At 35.6% G+C, this 20,436-nt stretch overlaps 1 protein-coding gene across 3 annotated transcripts in view; it reads left to right on the top strand.

The window, feature by feature from the left end:
• The window catches only part of ST8SIA1 (ST8 alpha-N-acetyl-neuraminide alpha-2,8-sialyltransferase 1), a 146,865-nt gene extending 133,553 nt beyond the window's left edge, over positions 1-13,312 (top strand). For all 3 annotated transcript variants that reach the window (XM_033117715.1, XM_033117717.1, XM_033117716.1), the window contains one exon: positions 1,232-13,312. In XM_033117715.1, the coding sequence (XP_032973606.1) occupies positions 1,232-1,718 (487 nt within the window). In that variant the 3' untranslated portion in view covers positions 1,719-13,312. The remainder of the gene's footprint in view (positions 1-1,231) is intronic.
• Positions 13,313-20,436: the final 7,124 nt, after the last annotated feature.

Raw genomic sequence — 20,436 nt, 5'->3', positions numbered from 1 at the left:
AACTGAACACCAAAAAAAAAAAAAAACCACAACCAATTAAAAAACGGGCAGAAGACATAAAGAGACATTTCTCTAAAGAGGACATACAGATGGCCAAAACACATATGAAAAATGGTCAACATCACTAATCATTATAGAGAAATGCAAATAAAAACCACAATGAGATACTACCTCACCCTGGTCAGAATGGCTATCATCAATACATCAACAAACAACAAGTGCTGGCGAGGATGTGGAGAAAAGGGATTCCTCATGCACTGCTGGTGGGATTGCAGATTGGTGCAGCCACTATGGAAATCAGTATGGAGGTATCTCAAAAACCTGGAAATGGAACTACCTTATGACCCAGCAATTCCACTCCTGGTTATCTGAGAACGTGTATTTAAATATCATCTCCTCTCTGTAGCTTTCTTGGACTCCATGTCCTTTCCCAAGATGGAATTATTTTTTCATCTGTATTTCATATTTCTTTATACAAATACCAACTGTTGCATTTAGAATGTTTTATTGTACTCATTTATATTTTTGTTTCCACAAGTGAACTTGAATTTCTTGAGACCAAAAATTGGGTCATAAAATTTGAATTCCCCAATATCTGACACATAGGAAGTATCCCATTATTTTTAGTTGAATATATTTGAACTTTCACTTTATATATTCCAAAGTGAAAGAATATAGATAGGTAAGAAGGCACAAGCAATAGGCGCAACTCTTAGCATCATTTTATAATAGTAACAATTTTTTCCCCCATGTAATATTGATTAAAATACCTACTTGTAGAATCATAGAATTTCAATGGGAAGAAGTATTTTAAAGAGCTTCTTTTGATTGCAAATGAGGAACCCAGTCCTTATGACAGACTACACAAGTAGCTTTTATCAAAATCCTATCCAATAACCAAAAACCTTTTGAATTTGTGAATATTAAACCATGTTTACATTCCAGGCAAATAAATTCTGGAAGAGAACAAAATGCACAATGCACTTTAGTTCAGAAGGAATCCTAACCTGAGTTTAGAATGTTGAGGTGGGGGAAAGCCAAGCTACATGATGAGAGATAATTGGTAAGGTCAAGGAGGATTTTAAATACAAATGAAGTGTTTTTCATGTTTTTTTTTTTCTTTTCTTGCTGAGGTGATGGGAGCTATCAAGACCATCAGAAGAACAGTAGAGTAGGTATTGATGAATTTCTTTTCTCCAGGTTTAATTGAGCCTCTTTTTCACTTTAATAGGTTTCAGAACCTGCTCTGGTCCAGAAAGACATTTGTGGACAACATGAAAATCTATAACCACAGTTACATCTACATGCCTGCGTTTTCCATGAAGACAGGAACAGAGCCATCCCTCCGAGTTTATTATACACTGTCAGACGTCGGTGCCAATCAAACAGTGCTCTTTGCTAATCCCAACTTTCTGCGTAGCATTGGAAAGTTCTGGAAAAGTAGGGGAATTCATGCCAAACGCCTGTCCACAGGACTCTTTCTGGTGAGCGCGGCCCTGGGCCTCTGTGAGGAGGTGGCCATCTATGGCTTCTGGCCCTTCTCTGTAAATACGCGTGAGCAGCCCATCAGCCACCACTACTATGATAATGTCTTGCCCTTTTCTGGCTTCCACGCCATGCCGGAGGAATTTCTCCAACTCTGGTATCTTCATAAAATTGGGGCACTGAGAATGCAGCTAGACCCGTGTGAGGACACCTCACTCCAGCCCACTTCCTAGGGACAGTGGATAAAGAAAGAACTAAGCCAGGGTATTTTTGTTAGGTTTTCTACGTGACTGCAAAAGGAAGTGTTCAAGTCGTTTCATGGATTTGCATGGGACACCTGGAGGCAACAACCCCAAGGGAAACTCTACTTTTAATGTTGGCTTGGAGGACAAATGGGAATTGAAACATTCTATGAAATGTTTTATAGCACATTATGTATTTGCAACTAGTAGCAGTTTGATGAAATGATTTTGGTAAAGCACATTTACATGGTTTAAATCAAGGAGGTGCAGTTCACAAACAAGATGGAGCTCTAGTTTTTGAAGCTGAAGAATTAAGGTAAAATAAAGGAAATGCCAGGGCAAAAGTGTTACTGATTGTCAATACGAACAGGCTTAATTAAAAAAACCTCCTTATGAAGACTGATATTAGAATCATAGGTTTTTAAAAAATTATTTATTTTTGCCCTATTTAGGGGCAGTGAGTGGGTGATGGGGTAGATTTTAAAAAATCCCTTACTGAGTAATAAGGATACAAAACACTACAGCTGATATTATGATTTGTTGAACCAAGTCTGTGTTAACTATAGTCCCCGTCCATTTAAAAAATGTTAAATAAGAATTGCTCCCTCCCCTTTCGTCCCTCCCCTTGTGTACTTAGGCAATGAATTGCTCCCTCCCCTTGTGTACTTAGGCAATGAAAAGCATTGTTGAATTTAGACTGTGTCAATTCATAGTCTGGATAACATGAACCACTTTCCCTCCTCCTCAGAATTAAGGGCAAAAATTCAATTTTAGGTCTGCATTATATAAGCCTGTTTGCATTATTATTATTTTAGTGCACAAAGACTATAACGATGAGTACATTATTTATTTGCAAATTGTTTACATAATTGTCTTCGTCATTTAATGTTCAGAGATAAAGCACAATGATGTAAAGCTTTGTCTCTGGAAGACAGACTGGAAGACTCATCCCATTTCTATCTACCATGGTATATTCACTCAAAGATACACATACATGCACACCTACAAATGTGCATATATTCATACATATTCATGTTCTCTCTCTCTGTCTCTCTCTCTCTCTCTTTCTCTCTCTCTCTCAAACAAAGCTCATTCCCATGCAACTATGAAAGCTGAACCCACATGATCTGGTATTTCAAAAATTTGTAATCAGTGTTGGAGAGGTACAAATGTATTATGTACTACGCACTACACTTTGCTATTAGACAAGCCAGCTTATTGGTTGCTGCTCATGATGCTTATACCAGCATGACATGTAAGCCTTACCCCCAAAATCCTTACCCAAAATGAGCAGAATTGTTTTATTCATTCTGACTCTCCCTAGCATCTCATGAATGGACCCTATGTTGAGCATGGTCACGCAAGGCAGGTCCATACAAGGAAAGGGAGGTGAATTAGTAGCTATCTATTCTCTGAGTAGCAGGTGGGACCACTTAGAAAGTCCCTCTACTGACAGACTGCAAGCAGCCAGATGTGTTTACATATAAGAGAAAAGTAAAGGAAGCCTTTCATTGTCTTTGTGCTTTGGGAATGCCTTAATCTAAAAGGGGACACTAGAAATCACTATCTTTATTTTTTTTAAGTATCACCAAAATGTAGGTAAACTGTGCCAAAAAGTTGTTTGATTTTTAATGGTAGAAAATTAGTACACAATATAGATTAAAATAGGTGGCAGTTTTTTGTCAGTGATTTTAAAAGTTATCAAGATAACAATGCCCTTGGAAAAAACCTACATCATTAGAATAGGCAATTTCTCAATAAGGTGGACTATTGAGGTTATTATAGAAATCAGCAGTAGAAATATGACGGATTGACATAACACAGATTATATTGATCCTAAGAAAGTTAAGAATTTGAGTATTGATTCTTTGCAGAACTGATGTGCTATTTTTATCCTATACGGCAGCAAAAATGTAGTGAGAATGTACTATTGAGTGAGCTGTGTTAAATATTCGCTATATGTGCAATCCTGAATATATTTCCTCTTTTGAGCTATTGCTATTTAATAATTATCTTAAAAAGGAATACATTTTTACCTATAAACTTTATCAAAAGTATAATAAAAGGACTAACGAAAAACAAGTACAAATGTTAATAGAACATCTGTCACTCGAATTAGTGCTTTAATTGTTAAAATTGTTAAAATGTAATTAATGAGCTCCATAAAGCCGAGGCATCACAATTCCATTGAAATTGCTGTCTGGAAATGTTACATCTTGTTATGATTCCTCAGATAGATTTGTGCAATAGATTTGTATAATGTTTAGTCTATAAATTTGTGGCTTTTGAAATGCAAAACAGAAATATCCCAAACTGATAGTGTTTAATTAAACCAGAGCTTCTCACCTGGGGTGACTCTCTCCCCCTGCTGGTGACATTTGGCAATGTCTGGAAACATTTTTGGTTGTCAAGATTTGGCCGGTGCTACTGGCATCTAGATAGGGATCCTGCCAAATATCCACAATGCACAGGTCAGATCCCCCACAACGAAGAATTACCCAGTCTAAAATGTCAATAGTGCCAAAGTTGAGAAACCCCAGGTTAGACTAAAGTGATATTTTGATTGTTCCAGATTGTCTTCACTTAAGGGTACACATACGTGCTTATGTCATTCAAAGTATGACTCCAATTGAATGAGAATATTTTCTTAGAGTAGATTACAGTTTGGTATTATTTTACAGTGACAACTCATAGTTATGCCACATGTATTTCCTTTTCTGTGGTTAAATAGATGTATCTAAACATAGGGCTGTGAGTGTGGGTGCTTGTATGTGTGTGTGCATGTGTGTAGAGTAACTTATGCATCTCTCTTTTTATTAAAATACATGTGTCCTAAATGAGGATCTCTCTACAATTGTCTTGCAGAGTACTCTGGAAAATTCTATTACTATTAAGAAATCGAATTCTAAACTTTTATAGTTTTATTTTGTTTTTCTGAAATTGAGGCCTTCAGAATTGTGCCTCATACTTTGCCAAATTTGGTCAATTACATTTTAATATTATTGACCCTTAAGATTCAGCTCAGAAGATATTTAGGTTACGGTAGACACATGCAATAAGAAATATTTCATCACTTTCGATACATCTGCCAAGAGAGGACATAACCCTCTAACATCAGTCTAATTTCTAAAGTTATTTTAGTGACAAAAATTAGGTTGCTCAATGGGGAGAATAGAGGAGGGGATGGGACTGAAAATGAGTACCTAATGAGACTTTGTATTAGCTTTATTAGCTCCAATTTGAGAATTGCATTGATGCGAAGGGTCATGAATGAGGATGACCTCTGTTTAATTTTAATTACACTTCAGTAAAGTTAAGATAGGTGAAGGATTAAGTCGTTCCATAAGAAAGAAAATTTTTCATATGAAAGCTTTTTATATGGAAGAGGACATTAGACACATAAGCTTTATATAGAGTATTTGACCACCCGTTGCTATAACATTGTGCATCTAAACGGCAAGTAATTTGAGAAGTTTAAGAGTGCTTTCTGGATTTGGTTTCTGTTTAGCTCACTTTTAGCTGTTTTAGCAAAGGTAAATGATCCAAAATGGCAGATGTTTAGACAATACTGTGTATTTGGCTGTGTGAGGTCTCATGCCCTTTTTTTGGCTAAAAACTTTGTTTAGGTTAAATATAAATTGGACCTGAAGCAATGGACAACATGGCTTAAAAATCTACTTGGAAAATAACTGAAGAAACTTTAGGATTTTAAATTTGCCAAAAATATTCTTAGATCCATCAAAAGCTTTACAGGAGTATTCCTATAGATGATTCCAAATGGAAATATGAATAACATTTCTTTTTGTCAGCAACTCTGGTAGTTGTATACTTTATTATGTACAATCTCTCATTTCTTTGTTTGGAAAGTCGCTCAGCTACAGCTTTAATTTTCATGTTTAAAAATATTGACATTGTGAAACTTTTAAGTGACTAACCCTTGTGAGGAGGGACCTAAGTGGAAGAAATGTCACGGTCTACTGAAAACTTTAGGAAATTCTTCTTGTGTTGAATGAAATCTTTTTCACTAGAACCAGGTAATATCTGTTTTATGTTTGTAGGGTTCCAAAGACCAAAGCTATAAGGACTTTTGTGGGAACTTGAGAACAAGTATGTGGAGAAATAAGGACTGAAAGCAATACTGTGCTTTGTATGTCTTCATCTTCCCAATGTAGAGGGTGACTCTCTGATTACATGACTTTTGGTGGGTACAAATGAGGGCTGGAATTGAGTAAACAAGTCCAGGCACCTACAACTTAAATCAAGCTTCTGATGAGGTCAGCAGTAACCATTAACTAAATATGACTAGTAGTTTTGGCAACTTCAATCCGCTGTGTGCTCTGGAGAGGATTAGGCAAATGGAAAGGAGAGACAACTTGACTCGCAAGTTCTCAGCACACATAGGACCAGAGAAGTGTCTTCCCTTGACCTTGGGTTCCCAGCACTCTCTGTCTCCATCCAATACTGTGAAACTGGCCTGGGGCTGAGCTGGTAGCCTTGTGACTAAAGAGCTGGTGTGGAAATTTGCTTAAAATTTTACACTGCCTTAAACAGGGTTTTTTTTGCTGATTTTTTTCTTGTGCTCTCTAAATTTGGGTGTCCTGTGACAGAGTTCTGGTCACCCTGACCTAATTATGGCCCTGCCAGTGATTATTAAAAGGGGGGCTTTTCCTCCCATTCAGATGGATTTTCTGAGTCTTTGAAGGTAGGGGGATAGCACATACTCCGCCAGTTCTTACAGAGCCTCTTTGAAAGCTCTGGAGATGAAGCCCAAGGAACCCTGAAGCCTAGGGTGTCTGTGTATAAACCCCCAAATGTGAGGCCATGATATTTATGTTGAGTGCATGGAAGGAAACATACGTATATGAATGTACAATTGGCATAGCCTTTTTTCTTCCTATCATAAGAAAATGGATACTATGGGTACTACCCTCAGCCTAGTCTTGTCTTTTGAATTTCTTTACATACACCTTAGAGGTGACAGACTGAAGCAAGTGCATGAATGGAAAACTCATTCAAACACAACAAAACCTCTGCTTGTCTTTGAAATAAGGGAAAAAATATATGGTTCTGTTTCCTTTTTCTAATTTTCTTCTGGCGCCAGCATTTCTGATTTCTTCTAGCTCTAACAAATAAGGAAAAAATAACTTATAAATTGGCTTATGTTACCTGTGAGCATTTGTGTGATAGCCAAAGCCCATAACTATAATTTTTTTAAAGCAGAAAAGAGGAATTATATTTTGTTTATGGCCACTCATTTACTACCTCCTCTGTGCTCTTGTTAATCTATACATTGTTCTGAATTTTTTTCTGATTTTGCTTTCCTGTGAAGCTGTGGGACATCAATGTTGCAAAGTTGTCTAGGCATTTTAGAGAATCATACCCAAATATATTGATCATGTCTCTTTCTGCTTCTATGTAATTAGATTTTTCTCCAGATATTTGTCATTTTAAAAGTGTGTGCTTCACATGATACCAATAAACACCTACAGATGTGGTTTTATCTAGGGCAGAGAAAATCAGGAGTCAGATATATCTGTTTTTATCTGCACAGTAAGAGAAATGGAGAATTGTAATATGAAGAAAGATTTAACCAAAATGAAAAAAGAAAGAAAGACACAAATCAGCGTTTTAATTGTGAAGGACCATTAGGAGGGATCTGAGAAGGTAGTTAAGCAGAGAGCACACAGGCTTTTGTCCTTGAGTGCAGGCCCCAAAATAGAACCTTTTCAAACATTTTAAAGGAAATATACTGTCATGCAGTTGTTATGACTGATGATGAGAGACGCTAGAGGAAGCAGTGGGAGAGCCAGATTGTGAGACACTTAGGGAAGAAAACAGAAGAGGGGCGCCCATTTACCTACCAAGACTCCCACAGTCTAAATACTTCTCCCCTTCCTGCCCACCTACACATTGTGCTTTCCTTGCTATTTGAACCTGAGTATGCAAACACTCCCATTTTTATATCCCCTTTTCATTTCCATTTTGACACATAGTACTTCCAAAATAAGATTATTTAGATTTCCTGTCGTGATGAGGCAGCAATAGTAAGAAGTATCACCTTGAACTTGACCCTTTGAAACATGGTCATCTTATGCGATGCATAGTGAGAGTTTAAAAGCTTTAGTCCCCTTCTCCCACAATTACTTCAGTAAGAGGCTTTTATATGAATTATGATGTAAGCAGACTTAGATGCATTTTCTCCCTTATGTTCTAGTGTATACACATACACACGCGCACACACACACACACACACACACACACACACACACTTTGTGTTATTTATGCCTATTGAAAACAGAAAGACGTCTGACCTGGAAGGGGGTGGCAGAGGGCGCCTTAACTTTTTCTGGCTTGGCTCCCACTTATCTATTTCCTTCCTCTGTCTGGGTCACTTTAGAGGTATAACCAAGTCTGTTCCTTGTGTATATCTGTTCCAAGATATAACCAAGTTGTATCTTTACCATCTGCAAGAACTCTTATAAATGTAGTGAATGTGACTATTTTATATAAATGCACAATAGCATATAGGCCTTGGAGACATCTGATAATAGTATGTAAATATCCCTTGTTGAAGTAGTAGAACCTTCTCAGAAGGAGCACCTTAGGGAATACCTCCAAGAGGATGCATAGGTTAAGAATGTTTTTTCCTGTGAATTCTAGCATTCATGGAAGCAAAGAATCAATTAGCTTTTGTTTCTCATTCATTCTTAAGCACCAATCCCTTGGGCTTTCTTGTTCATAGTTCCCTTCATAATATACAGGATTCACAATCTGGGGTGATTGATGGCCACTGGGGTACATCAGAGTGAGAGACACTAGAATGAAGATGGGGAAAACAGACAAGGATAGCTCCATTACAAAGATTGACTAATTTTTAAAAGGTCTGGAATATTTTTAGAATTCTAGTTACCATACAGCATAGTTGGTCTGAAAAGCATTGAAAAAGAGAGTTTCTCTTTGATCTCTAATTCAATTATTGCACATTATATATTATTCCCCATATTGTGCAAGCTGTTTTTTAAGAGCAAATTTGCAAAGGCTGGAGATAAGAGAAAAATAGAGAAATCAAATATTCTTTCTCAGTGTAGCCTGACTACTAGTCCATGAATACAATAATTCTAGAACAGATTTTAGATTATACTATTAAATGAAATCACCTTTGAAGTGTACATGGAAATACTTCTTTCTAATAAAGCCACATTCCACTGGCAGGAGATGTAGAGAAAATCAGTGCTCTTCTTTTTCTTCTTTTCTTCTTCTTCTTCGTCTTTGTTTTTGTCTTCGTCTTCGTCTTCTTCTTTTGGTTAAAAAAGAGTTTCAAGTAAAATGGAGCAGGTAAGAAAAACTTTAATTGGTACTTCATATAGTGTGACTTGAAAGTTCAGTACCTATTTCTTCGTTCTGCCGAGTTGTTTCTTTCCACAGAATCTAAATGCGATGTCATGGGAGGAGGTTTGCTGTAAAAACATGTCTTTTTCTTTGGTGTGTTCATTGTAATTATGGCTGGTAGTGAGAAGGTTCAGTAAGTCTCAATTTCTCTACCTCCCTTACTTGGAGAAAACTTGGAAATGTGCCCTGTGAATAAAATGATTTTTTATAGCTTGTGAAGTCTTTTTATTTCCCTGAAGCGTATGGGTAATCCTATTTCCTTTTCCATTCCTCCTTTATTTTGTATCCATGTGAGCCACACTGACATTTTTTTTTTCTTCTGGATGAAAACTAATGCTGCTTAGTGAGAAAATTACTTTAGAAATATAGAACTACAAATGCTGTAAATAGAATATAAGAACACTAGTGGTACCTTTTTTGTGGGTGAAAGGAGCTATCTATTGGGCAAAATAAAATAGAAAGAAAATTGAACATTTAGTTAATATGACATATGTACATGAGGATTTTTACAGCAGTAAATTTTTTCCTTTATATAGTGAGTCAATGTCAGTATGTATGTCCCGGAGATAATTTAATAAATCCCTAACAAGATTAAAAACATTTAGATTTTGCTTCTGCTCATATGGGTGACTTTGACAAGCCCAAGTGTGCCTTCTGGTCTGAATTATTTAACTAATTGCTTCAAACTCCCATTTCCCTTGGGCTCTCTTGGCCCAGTTCTGCCAGATGCTTCTCAGAGGGAGAGACAAGTGACCTTGGTCCATGCTTTGTCATACATTTCTCCTCAGAAATTGATCAAGTTGCTTTGTGCAGATCTCCTTATTAATTCCTTGACTTCATTCTCTCATAGCATCCTTTTGGGCTACAGCTATTTTAGGGAAGGACATTCTATTACCTAATGTTAAACCTTCATGGTGTTTAGCTGAATCATTCAGGGGTGAGGGCAGGGGAAGACAGAGTTCTAGTATAAATGCGGGTACCCTAACCTATTCTCAGACCATTTAAGGAAAACAGATTTAACTTGTTTTCAACAACTATCATTAAGCAAAAAAAAGAAAAAAATCTAGATAATACTGAGTCCTGCTTTTCTACTTTGTTTCGATTTAAGCATTCAAAAACAGATATTACGAATCCAAAGGCATTAATTACTCAAGAATTCCTAAACCTAAAAGGAGAGTAATTACAAGTCACAGACTATATTTTTACATGAAAACTTATTATTTTGGATACACAGTCAGATTCCTGATGATATGAAGAACTAAAGATATAGGCTGATTGAACTGAAGTTCATTGTGAATGAGCAGGAGACTGAGAAGGAGACCATGGGATGAAATAGAGGCCATATCTAATTATGCTTAACATTTATAATTGTAAGAAATATCTTGTTTCTGGGATTTTGAAAATATGGGGAAACAAGCCCTTTGTTATGTCTTTTTTACAGATTTATTTCTTTCTTCCCTAAGAGTCATGGTTTCCATGCGTGAATTAAAAAATCAGCTTCAATATTTGGGAAATTTTCCATGATAAATAATGCAATCAAAAATTAGATTAAAAGCAATCAAGAGTCTATTGGTCCCAAGATAGTCTTCAATCAATAAGATTTCAACCTTTTGTGTGGGAGAAAGGGGGACAGTAAGGATGGAGTATTAGTATTTATTTGGTGAGTCCATTGTAATCAATTTCTACCAAGTCGATTATCGATATGGAAAATGGTTTTCTTTTGAGGGCTCAACATTGGCTTTTGCTATTATTTGTTCAGCGCTCAGCAGTGATGGAAGCCAGGCAATTGATTCAATGCATAACCTCCATACCTACTATGAAAACCACTTTGTGTAGAAGCCCATTGAGAAAGCAGTGGTGTAATTGAGAAAAGAGATTAACTAGCATCCATTCAAGATACTGTTTTGTCTGGACCGCTTATAAAAGTTAAGACTGAGATAGGGCGGTTAATGCTTTGAGAGGTCAAGTGTAGTTATCAGTGCTTTCCATCATGGAGCATGCAGCTATTTGTTCTTACCTGAAATAGACATTTATTCTAGATATACCTTTCCTATCCTCCATGCTCCTGCCAGCACCACCATCTATGAACTTACAGAATGACTTATTTACCGTATTGGTATCATATTACAACATGCAACATTTTTTTTGACCAAGGGATAGCAAAATATGCTTATGGAATTAATGAGCATTATTCTTTACCATATCATATAGTGTGTTCATTCTCACTGGGAATAATACTGCCTCCACAAGAGGCAAAAAGTGGTTGTATGGGGCAAAAAAGTCTTAGATATTACAATGATTAGTGAAAAATATCTTAGAAGTTTTCTTGGGGGTAAAGAGATAATGAAAAAAAGAGAAATGGGTGAAATGTTTTCTTTCTTTTTTTTTTAATAAATTGAATAATTTTTTTTTTAATCCTGTAAATTGGTATTTAAGCCTAGAAGCTTGTTCAGATTCAGGTTCAATATTTTTGGCAAAATAACTTTGTAGGTGGTGGTGTTATTATTTGACAACCTTAAATTAAGATTTACAGGGTGAACAACTTATATATAGTAGAGATTCTTTTTTTTTTTTTTAAACTTTAGTTTGAAGGGACACATATCACCAAAAGGATCTATGCTTGCTGTTTCTCCACTTCCTGGACATTATTAATTACTGAAGCGTGATTCTATAAAAAGGGTATTGAACTGGGGTCCAGAGACTGAATTATCATGCCAACTTGGTCAGATCTTTTCAAGTCCTTCAGCTAGAAAATTCTAATACCTATGATACCCCTTTACTCATTAGTTTATTCAATTCATGTTTTCATTTACTCAGTTATTGAATTCATTGAATAAGCAGTTTTGAAGCTTCTGGGCCTGTCATTTGCACAGGCCCTTTGAAGTCCCAGGAAACACTTTAGCAACATATCCACATGGTCACATGTTTTTGTAAAATTTACAAAAATAAGACCTTTAAACTACCACCAGTTAACGGCTGTGTCTTTTTCACTCCAACTTCCCCTCTGTCACACTTTCCCTCTGCTGGTTATGTTGGAGTGGCCGCCGGCACATCTGAGATCTGGTGAAGAGGAAGTTGAGTTGGAGAATCTATTTAGTGATGGCTTCTTGGGAGAAAAATCAAGTTAGAGAAATGATCTAGAAGCTGCTGCCTTCCAGAGTTGGCAGGGCCTAATATGACTCATGCTATGGACCATCTCACAGACAATGTCTAAGGAGGCTGTGTACCATCTTACAAAATGTGGTGTATGTTTCGGACAGTGACCAATTTCTCCCCTATTTAGATATTGTATCATATTTAGAATATTTGGATCTGGGTACCAAGGGATGGAAGTAGGAGTGACTCCCACAAATTGTGACATGTTGCGCTTTTATTATCATTTAATTCAAAATATTTTTGAATTACCTTGTGATTCTTTAACCCTGTGTTTTCAGAAGTATGTATGTTAATTTTCAAATATATGGGGGACTTACTAGTATCTTTATGTTATCTCATCTTTTTATCTCTTTCTAATTTAATTCTGTCATGATCAGAAAGTAGACCATGTATGACTTTTAATTTTGTATTGGAACTAGTTTTATGGCCCGGTTTTAATGAGTCCTTCAAAAGGATGTATGTTTTATAGTTGTTGGCAGGAGTGTACTAAATAAACATGTTTATTAGGACAAGTATATTCTCACTGCCATTTTATCTATTCTTCTATTAATTACAGGAAAAGAACTGTTAAAGTCTCCTAACATGATATGCCCATTTCTCCTTTAGGTCTATAAATTTTCACTTTATATATTTTGCAGTTCTGTTACAAAGTACATACACTGAGGAGCCTGACTCCGTGCTAAACAACTGTGAGTGATCCTATGCCTGACTACAGACAATGGGATGACAAGGCTTTGCATGGCAGGACTCATGGAGAGAAGCTGTGTTGCCCACACCATACTTACACACAGCCAGTGCATTCATTTTCTGGAGTGAACTGCAGTCAAGGACACAGGACCATCTGGGACAGACATTCTCATATGCATGCCTGCATTTCTAGCCCAACACATTTCTTTGAAGGACTCTTTATCAGGGGTCTCAACTGAGGCACTTTTCTCTACTTTGGCTCAGTACCTTTCTACCCTCCTTCTTCCTGGCCCACAGGTCCATAAAGAGGCAGGAGCCTTTTGTTTAGGGCTCCTTGGCAGTGAGACAATTCCCCCATCTGCAATGCATCCACCTCACTCTCAGCCACTGCCATTCCGTGAGGAAAAAGAAAATTCTTACGTGCCTGTTTTTGCCCCTAGCTTGCAATATCACAAAAAGTGAGTGGGGCCTGATTGTTACCTTCAGTTTGACTCATTGTCTTAACTGATCACCTCGATACCTGATTGCTTGAAACACACATTTAAACCTGTTAAATTTTCTTCATGAATTGGCCATTTTATTATTAACATTTATCAGAATATAAATATTATAATATGAATAAATATTAAGATAAATATATAAGATTCCCTTCTTTACTTCTGGTAGTACTCCTTTTTTTGAAATCTACTTTGTGTGACATTAAAAGTCTTACGAGATTTCTTGCGATTAATATTTTCATTTCATTTTGGGAGAAGATCTCATTTTTAGATTTTCTGCTGTGGCTTAATATTAAATATATGGAGATAACGGTCATCGGTAATTATGCATATCCTCATAGTGATGTGCTGATTTTCATCTCTTTTGCTCACTGTCTTGATCTCTTTAACACCTTTAACATTGTCACGATAATTTTGAGGAATGTTTCTATCTTAGAGTTTCACCAGGATTTTCACTTTACCATTATTACTATTTCCATTTTTTTCTCAAGTGAATCTTATATCATTGCAAGTATCTATTCCAAATTATCAGGAAGGTGTTGACTAATTAACAGCTATTGATAGTCTTGCGCAATGCACGACTAGATCACATCAGTCACTCATTACTCTGAAGTTTATCTATTCAGAGGGACAGGTGCAAATTTTCCTACCTCTAGGTGCACTGCTTGGCACCTGATAAGCAATCTTTATGTATGAATCTCAGTAATAGAATATAATACAGCTCTATCAGTTTCTGGGTATCTTCCCTTCTTAGGCCTTATAGAAAAATTAGTTGTTTTGCAACACAATGTAGAATTCTTCCAAAAAATAAAAATAAAAAAATCAATTTACCTAATCAATTTATATCCCACTGCATAATTTTTCTGCCTTTTTGCATACACAATAGCTTTATGTTTTAATGCCAAAGTATGGCTGTCTCTATATATGCATATGTATACTTATATATAAATATGTAATTATTAATGCATCAAATGGCAGTTGAAGTAAAAAAAAATAGTACAAACAACGCTCATAACTGATGTTAGATTAGAGATTGAGAAATGTTAAAACTAAGTTTGTACATGTGTAGGCAGTCATGATTACTGCATAACTAAGAGTGATAATGAGATGTATTAACTCTCAGATGCAGTTTGGCTTCAGAAATGTTAAAATGTGAAAGAGTGTATCTTAGGGTCAATGACACGCTTTATCTTCCATTACTGGGGTGAAAGAAAAGGCATTTTGAAAGGAAGCTTACACACAAGTCAGTGCTAGCGTCGTGGAGAGTTAATGAGTTCTAATTTTCTAAAACTGGTTTTTCCCCACTGAAGAATAAATCAGGGAGTTGAGGAAAGAAAAGGATCTTGAATTACAGGAGTCAGTCAGAGATCATTGCCTTGAAAACTTCTTCAAATTCTTGTTAATCAGGGCTCCTTCAGACAGCTCTTTTTGCCCACTAGGGGGCTCTAAAGCAACATGTCAAATGAAAATACTGTCAGCCTCTTTTTGTTTGTTTTTGTTCTGTTTTTTCTAAAGTCGTTCCGTCAACAAAGATTTATGGAACATGAATTTCTAGGCATTATACAGTATTTTGTGAGGAATATAAAATTACTATGTTCTGTACTCAGTCTATAGGAGAGTTACAATTTGGTAAAGGAAATAAAGTTTGTATAAAAATTAAAATAAAGGGAGTCAGGAGACAAGTATTGGAAAGCTAGAACAAAGAATTATAAAAATTCAAAAAAGTAGTGAATCCTTGTCCAGATCAATTCAAATTTCTTTGACATGGGAAAAAACTTTAAACATTTCTCTAATGAAATAGCCAGGCCCTGTATTTCAGGGGCTCCTCCTGACCAGAGTTTGTGACCAGAGGTAAGAACAGAAGCAGTTGCCTCTTAAAAGTGCCTTCCAGGGTAGCTGAGGTAGTGGTGGGGACACATGCTTATTCCATGTCACAGGCACTGCTGGCTTTTCTCTCATTTTCCTCTCCTTCCCTTTTCTTCACAGACTTCCCTTCTTTCTTTATCTTTTTTCTTGGGGTATTACAGCTCGTAATGACCTGGCAGTGACTCTAATAGATAGTCTTGCAGGTGGCATTCTGGACTAAAAAATTGTCCATTCCAGTTCCAAGGTAAATTCTGAGACATGTTTTTCTCCCCAGGAAATTACTATGGTCATCAACATCCCTTACTATTATTACTGTGTGTGCATTTCCCAATGTTGCCAAAATTGCAATAGAATGTCCATAGCCCTCTGAGGCAAATTGGTAAAGAAGGAGCAGAAATAGGGGGGCAGAAATACTGACCTCCGTCCTTTATCATGACAAATATAGATTTTTTTTTTCCGCCCACCTCTTACCCAGGCTATATTCTGGTCCTACTTTCGGAGCTCCTAGATGATCCAAAGTTATAGTCTTTGGGACATTTTGAAGTCTCCCAAGAATCCAAGGACTCCACTCAGTTCCAGGAGCCCAATGCAAAAAAAAAAAAAAAAAAAAAAAAAAATTTGCTTTCTCATTTTGGCTCTCCTTCTTAACTGAGAAACAGCTATTTGAAGATTCATTTTATTTATTTATTTAAAGTTGTTAGTTTAAAAGAACCATCAAACTTAAAAAGTTATAAAAATTGTACTCCCATATAACCTTTACTTAAAGCCAATAATCATTACTGTGTTGCAATATTTGCTTTATCTCTAATCATTGTTATTATTGATAAAACATTTGAGAGTAAGTTGCAGACACCATAAATTTTTACTCCCAAATACATCAATGCATATTTCCTAACAAGCATGTTTTCCTACATAACCATAGTATAAAAATAATTTCAGAAATTTAATGTTGATATAGTAGTGTTATCTAATGTAAACTCATATTCAAGTTTTATCAATTGTCCCATTAATATTCTCTATAGCTGTTTTTTTTTCTGTACCAGGATACAACCTAGAATCACATATTGCATTTAATTGTCATATCTTTTTAGTTCCCTTCAATCTGTAACTATTCGTCTATCTTTCAGCTTTGATACTGAAATTCTTCTAAGAGTTAAGGTCAATTGAATGTCTATGAATTGAATTTGTCTGATATTTCCACATGATTAGATTCAGTTAATGCATTTTTAGCAGGAATGCTACATATTCTAAGACATTATATCAAGAGGCGTAAGAATCCCCTCCTTAGAAACAGAACTATTTTTTATTCCCCAAGCAATATAAGAGTGTCCATTTACCCACAGCCTCACCAACAGAGGTTGTTGTCAAGCTTTTGAATTTACTGCCAATGTGATAGGTGAAAAAGTGGTATCTTAATATAATTTTTAAAAAATAACCTTTATTGAAGTAGAATTAAAAAGCAATAGCATGAATTTTTAAGCACACGCTGTGATGAATTTTGATAAGATATAGACTGTGTCCATCTCTCTAAAAAGTTTCTTGTTCTGCTTTTCTGAAAATTCTCCCAAATCCTGGCCCTAGGAGACCACTGATCTGCTTTCTGACACTATAGATTAGGTTTGTATACTCGTAAATTTCATATAGATTAAATCATATGGTATATACACATTTGTGTCTGGAAGGAAGAGGATATTGGTGGTATCTTTATGGTAGATTAGACAAAGGAAATTAGATGTATTATTTTTAATGTGGTCCTATTTGTATGCACAGGCTAGACAGCTTTAATATACATAGAATATAAATAAAATAAAATTTTCCTAATTTTAAATAAAATACAGTCTCTGTTCTTAATTTTCTTATTGGTCTTCTTACTGTGCAAATCTACTAAGCCCTCAAATAATAGCAGAATTATAGTATCTGTAGGCATCTCAAGAGATCATTTTTTATGATTTCTAATCTTACCATCAAATAACTTTTTGTAAAACTTATATATCAAGGAGTCTGTATCTTCCAAAGACTTTACTCTCCATTTTAAAGAAAACTTCTTTCTCCCTTGGGAAACTATATATTGGGATCAGTGGTTAGATTCTAAGAAGAAAACGATGCTGAGTAGAAGGTTTAATTCTAACTTTCCGAATAAATGCTTTCTGAACCAGTGTTCTAAGGGTTATATGGGAGGAGGAAGGGGAGTAAATTGCTCTCATTTATTATATTTTCTTTTACCTTGAGGTCTTGATTTGTCAGGGGGCACCTTGCACCAATGATTTTATGAAATAGTTGATCCCATACCATCTTAACTTTTCCCTCTGTCATAGGTGTCTCTTCCATGGCTCATCAAAAAATAAAATCAAATGAAAAGTGAACTTTACATCTTTAATACTTCAGTTACCACTGACTTCACTTGGTGCTGCTTTTAGCAACCTTTGAGAGTGCATGTGTGTGAGCATGTACAAACAGAGCAATGCAATAAAGCAGGATCTACTTGATTGAAACATCTAATACCCCCTTCCAAGTCAGTCCCTACAATACTCTATATTCATAGCTAAGCTTATTGGTAGCTATGAATCAGTACATGTGTGAGATTCAAAAGAGGAAAAGCAATTAATTTTCAGTACCAGAGAGAAACACCCACAGTCCTGGGACAAAATATTTTCCAAAACTGAACCTCATCTACATGAAGTATATCTCTGAATTAACTGCTACATGAGGAAATAAAGACCTGATATTTTAAGTCAATAATGTTTTTGTTTGCCTTTTGACATGATAAATTTTTATAGGCTTTATTTTATTTATTGTATTTATTTTTTTAAGGAGGGCACAGCTCACAGGGGCCCATGTGGGGATCCAACGAGCAACCTTGGTGCCATCAGCACCACGCTCCAACCAACTGAGCCAACCAGCCACCTCCCTCCACCCCCCATATGGTACATTTTTGATTGATAGGAAATGATATAATGAAAGGGCTTTGGGAGGATATGGAAATAGCAGGCACTGAGGGGGGAGGAAATAAGTGCATATTTAGCCACTGAGAAGACAAACATAAAAAATAAGTAACGAGAAAGACAGCAAAATAATTACATGATATTTCCAATAGTTTTGCATTATTAATTTTAAATCTACTAATTAAACCACTAACTACAAAGATTTCTAATAATTTATAAAGGTAAGTAATTATATAATTTTGGTAACAATGTTCAAGACCCACCTTATACTGAACACACATGCGCACGTGCGCGCGCGCACACACACATTAAATAGCAGAGTGTTGTAGTAATGTTTGTCAGTTTCTGGATATTGAAATATTTCCTCAATAATTTTAACAGCTTCATTGAGGTATAATTGGAATACAGTAAACTGCACATATTTAAAGTATGCAGTCATCATATATCCACACCTGTGAAATCGTCATCATAACATGAGCATATCAGTCACACCCAAAAGATGTCTGTGTCCCTTTGTATTTCTCCTTCCTGTTTCTTTCCACCTCCTTCCCAACCCCAGGCAACTACTTATCTGTGTTCTGTCATTATAAACAAGTTTATATTTTTAGAACTTTATATAAATAAGATCACACAATATATATTGTTTGTTTTCTGACTTTTTTAATCTGGGAAAACAATTTTGAGATTCATTCATATAGTTGTATGTATAAATTGTTCATTCCTTTTTATTGATGAATACTATTCCATCATAATGGATATACCATAAATTGCTTATCTATTTACCAGATGATGGACTTTTTTTTCCCTTCAGTTTTGACTATTACAAATCAAATTGCTATGAGCTTTCATGTACAAGTCCTTGTGTGGATGTTTGTTCCCACTTTTCATGCCTAAGAGTAGAATGGCTGGATCATGTAGCAGGAATATGTTTAACGTTTTAAGAAACTACCAAATTGTTTTACAAAGTGGTGGTACCATTTTAAATCCCTGCTTGTGGTTACAAGTGTTCTAGTTCCTCCACATTCTCACCAAAACTTGGTATTGCCAGTCTTTTTAATTTTAGCCAATTAAATTTAGTCATTTAATAAGAAATATGTGGTAATATCTAGATAAACTGTCACTGCTCAATCTCCAATTTCTTTAAAACCATTGCTCCTTATATCTATATATCTATATCTATATGTATGTCCATGTCTATATCTCTACATCTCTATAATATATATCTATATTATCTATATCTATATCTATCTATCTATATGTTTTGTTTTGTTTTGTTTTTTAGCTATTTCAAGTTGGAAAGTAAGCCAGCATCCTGTTATTCCATCTTTGCCAGAAACCTCCTTCAATTTAGAGTAAAGATAAGAAAACACTCCATGAGACAAAGATAAGACAATGAAGTAAACAGGCAAATTAAAAACAAATTTTTACTCATCGACACTGTATTTTAGTAATGGCTGTATCTCGATTCAGCTGAGAATTTGCTTTCCTGGTGAAGACAATTAGCAGTATCAGAGCTCTCTTAGCAAATTCCTCAATATCTGTACTCCTTGGCCAGAGATGATTTCTTTTCACTCACTCATACAACAGTACATGTTTAGACTCTCAATGAGGACCACCCCTTGCATATAGAAAATGGAGGCTGGCCCCTCATCAGAGAAACCTTCCTGATCACTCAAATTAAAGTAGCCCTCCAATAATTCTATTTTGTATCACCATGGTTTTGTGTTTTACTTATCATCACTAGATATTTTCTTGTTAATCTATTTTTTTAAATTTTTATTATCTGTCTCCCTGAACTAGAATTCTCTCCATGAAATAATGTACTTTTCTGTATTATTCAGAGTCTATTTCCTATAGCCAGAATAATGTCTGGCCCATTGCAACTGCTCAATAAAATATGTTAAATGAGTATTTTCTGGCTCTGGCCTTGGAGCTATCATTGTTCCAAAAGAAAGTGTTCTGGAAAAAAAAAGAAGAAAAGAAAAAGAAGCTAATAAAAATATTAGTATCACAACATAGCTCCAGGTTCACTCATATCTACTGTGGATGAAAAAGGGGTTCTACTCAAAGTAACCTCACAGGGTGATCTGATCATAAATTCTTAACTGGCAGGTCATGGTGAATAGTCATGCTCCAGGCATATATATATATATATATATATATATATATATA

Source organism: Rhinolophus ferrumequinum, chromosome 10 (assembly GCF_004115265.2).
Source record: "Rhinolophus ferrumequinum isolate MPI-CBG mRhiFer1 chromosome 10, mRhiFer1_v1.p, whole genome shotgun sequence".
In the NCBI taxonomy this organism is placed as follows: domain Eukaryota; kingdom Metazoa; phylum Chordata; class Mammalia; order Chiroptera; family Rhinolophidae; genus Rhinolophus; species Rhinolophus ferrumequinum.
The sequence above is the reverse complement of the archived record's forward strand: the minus strand, read 5'-3'. Positions and strand labels throughout refer to the sequence as shown.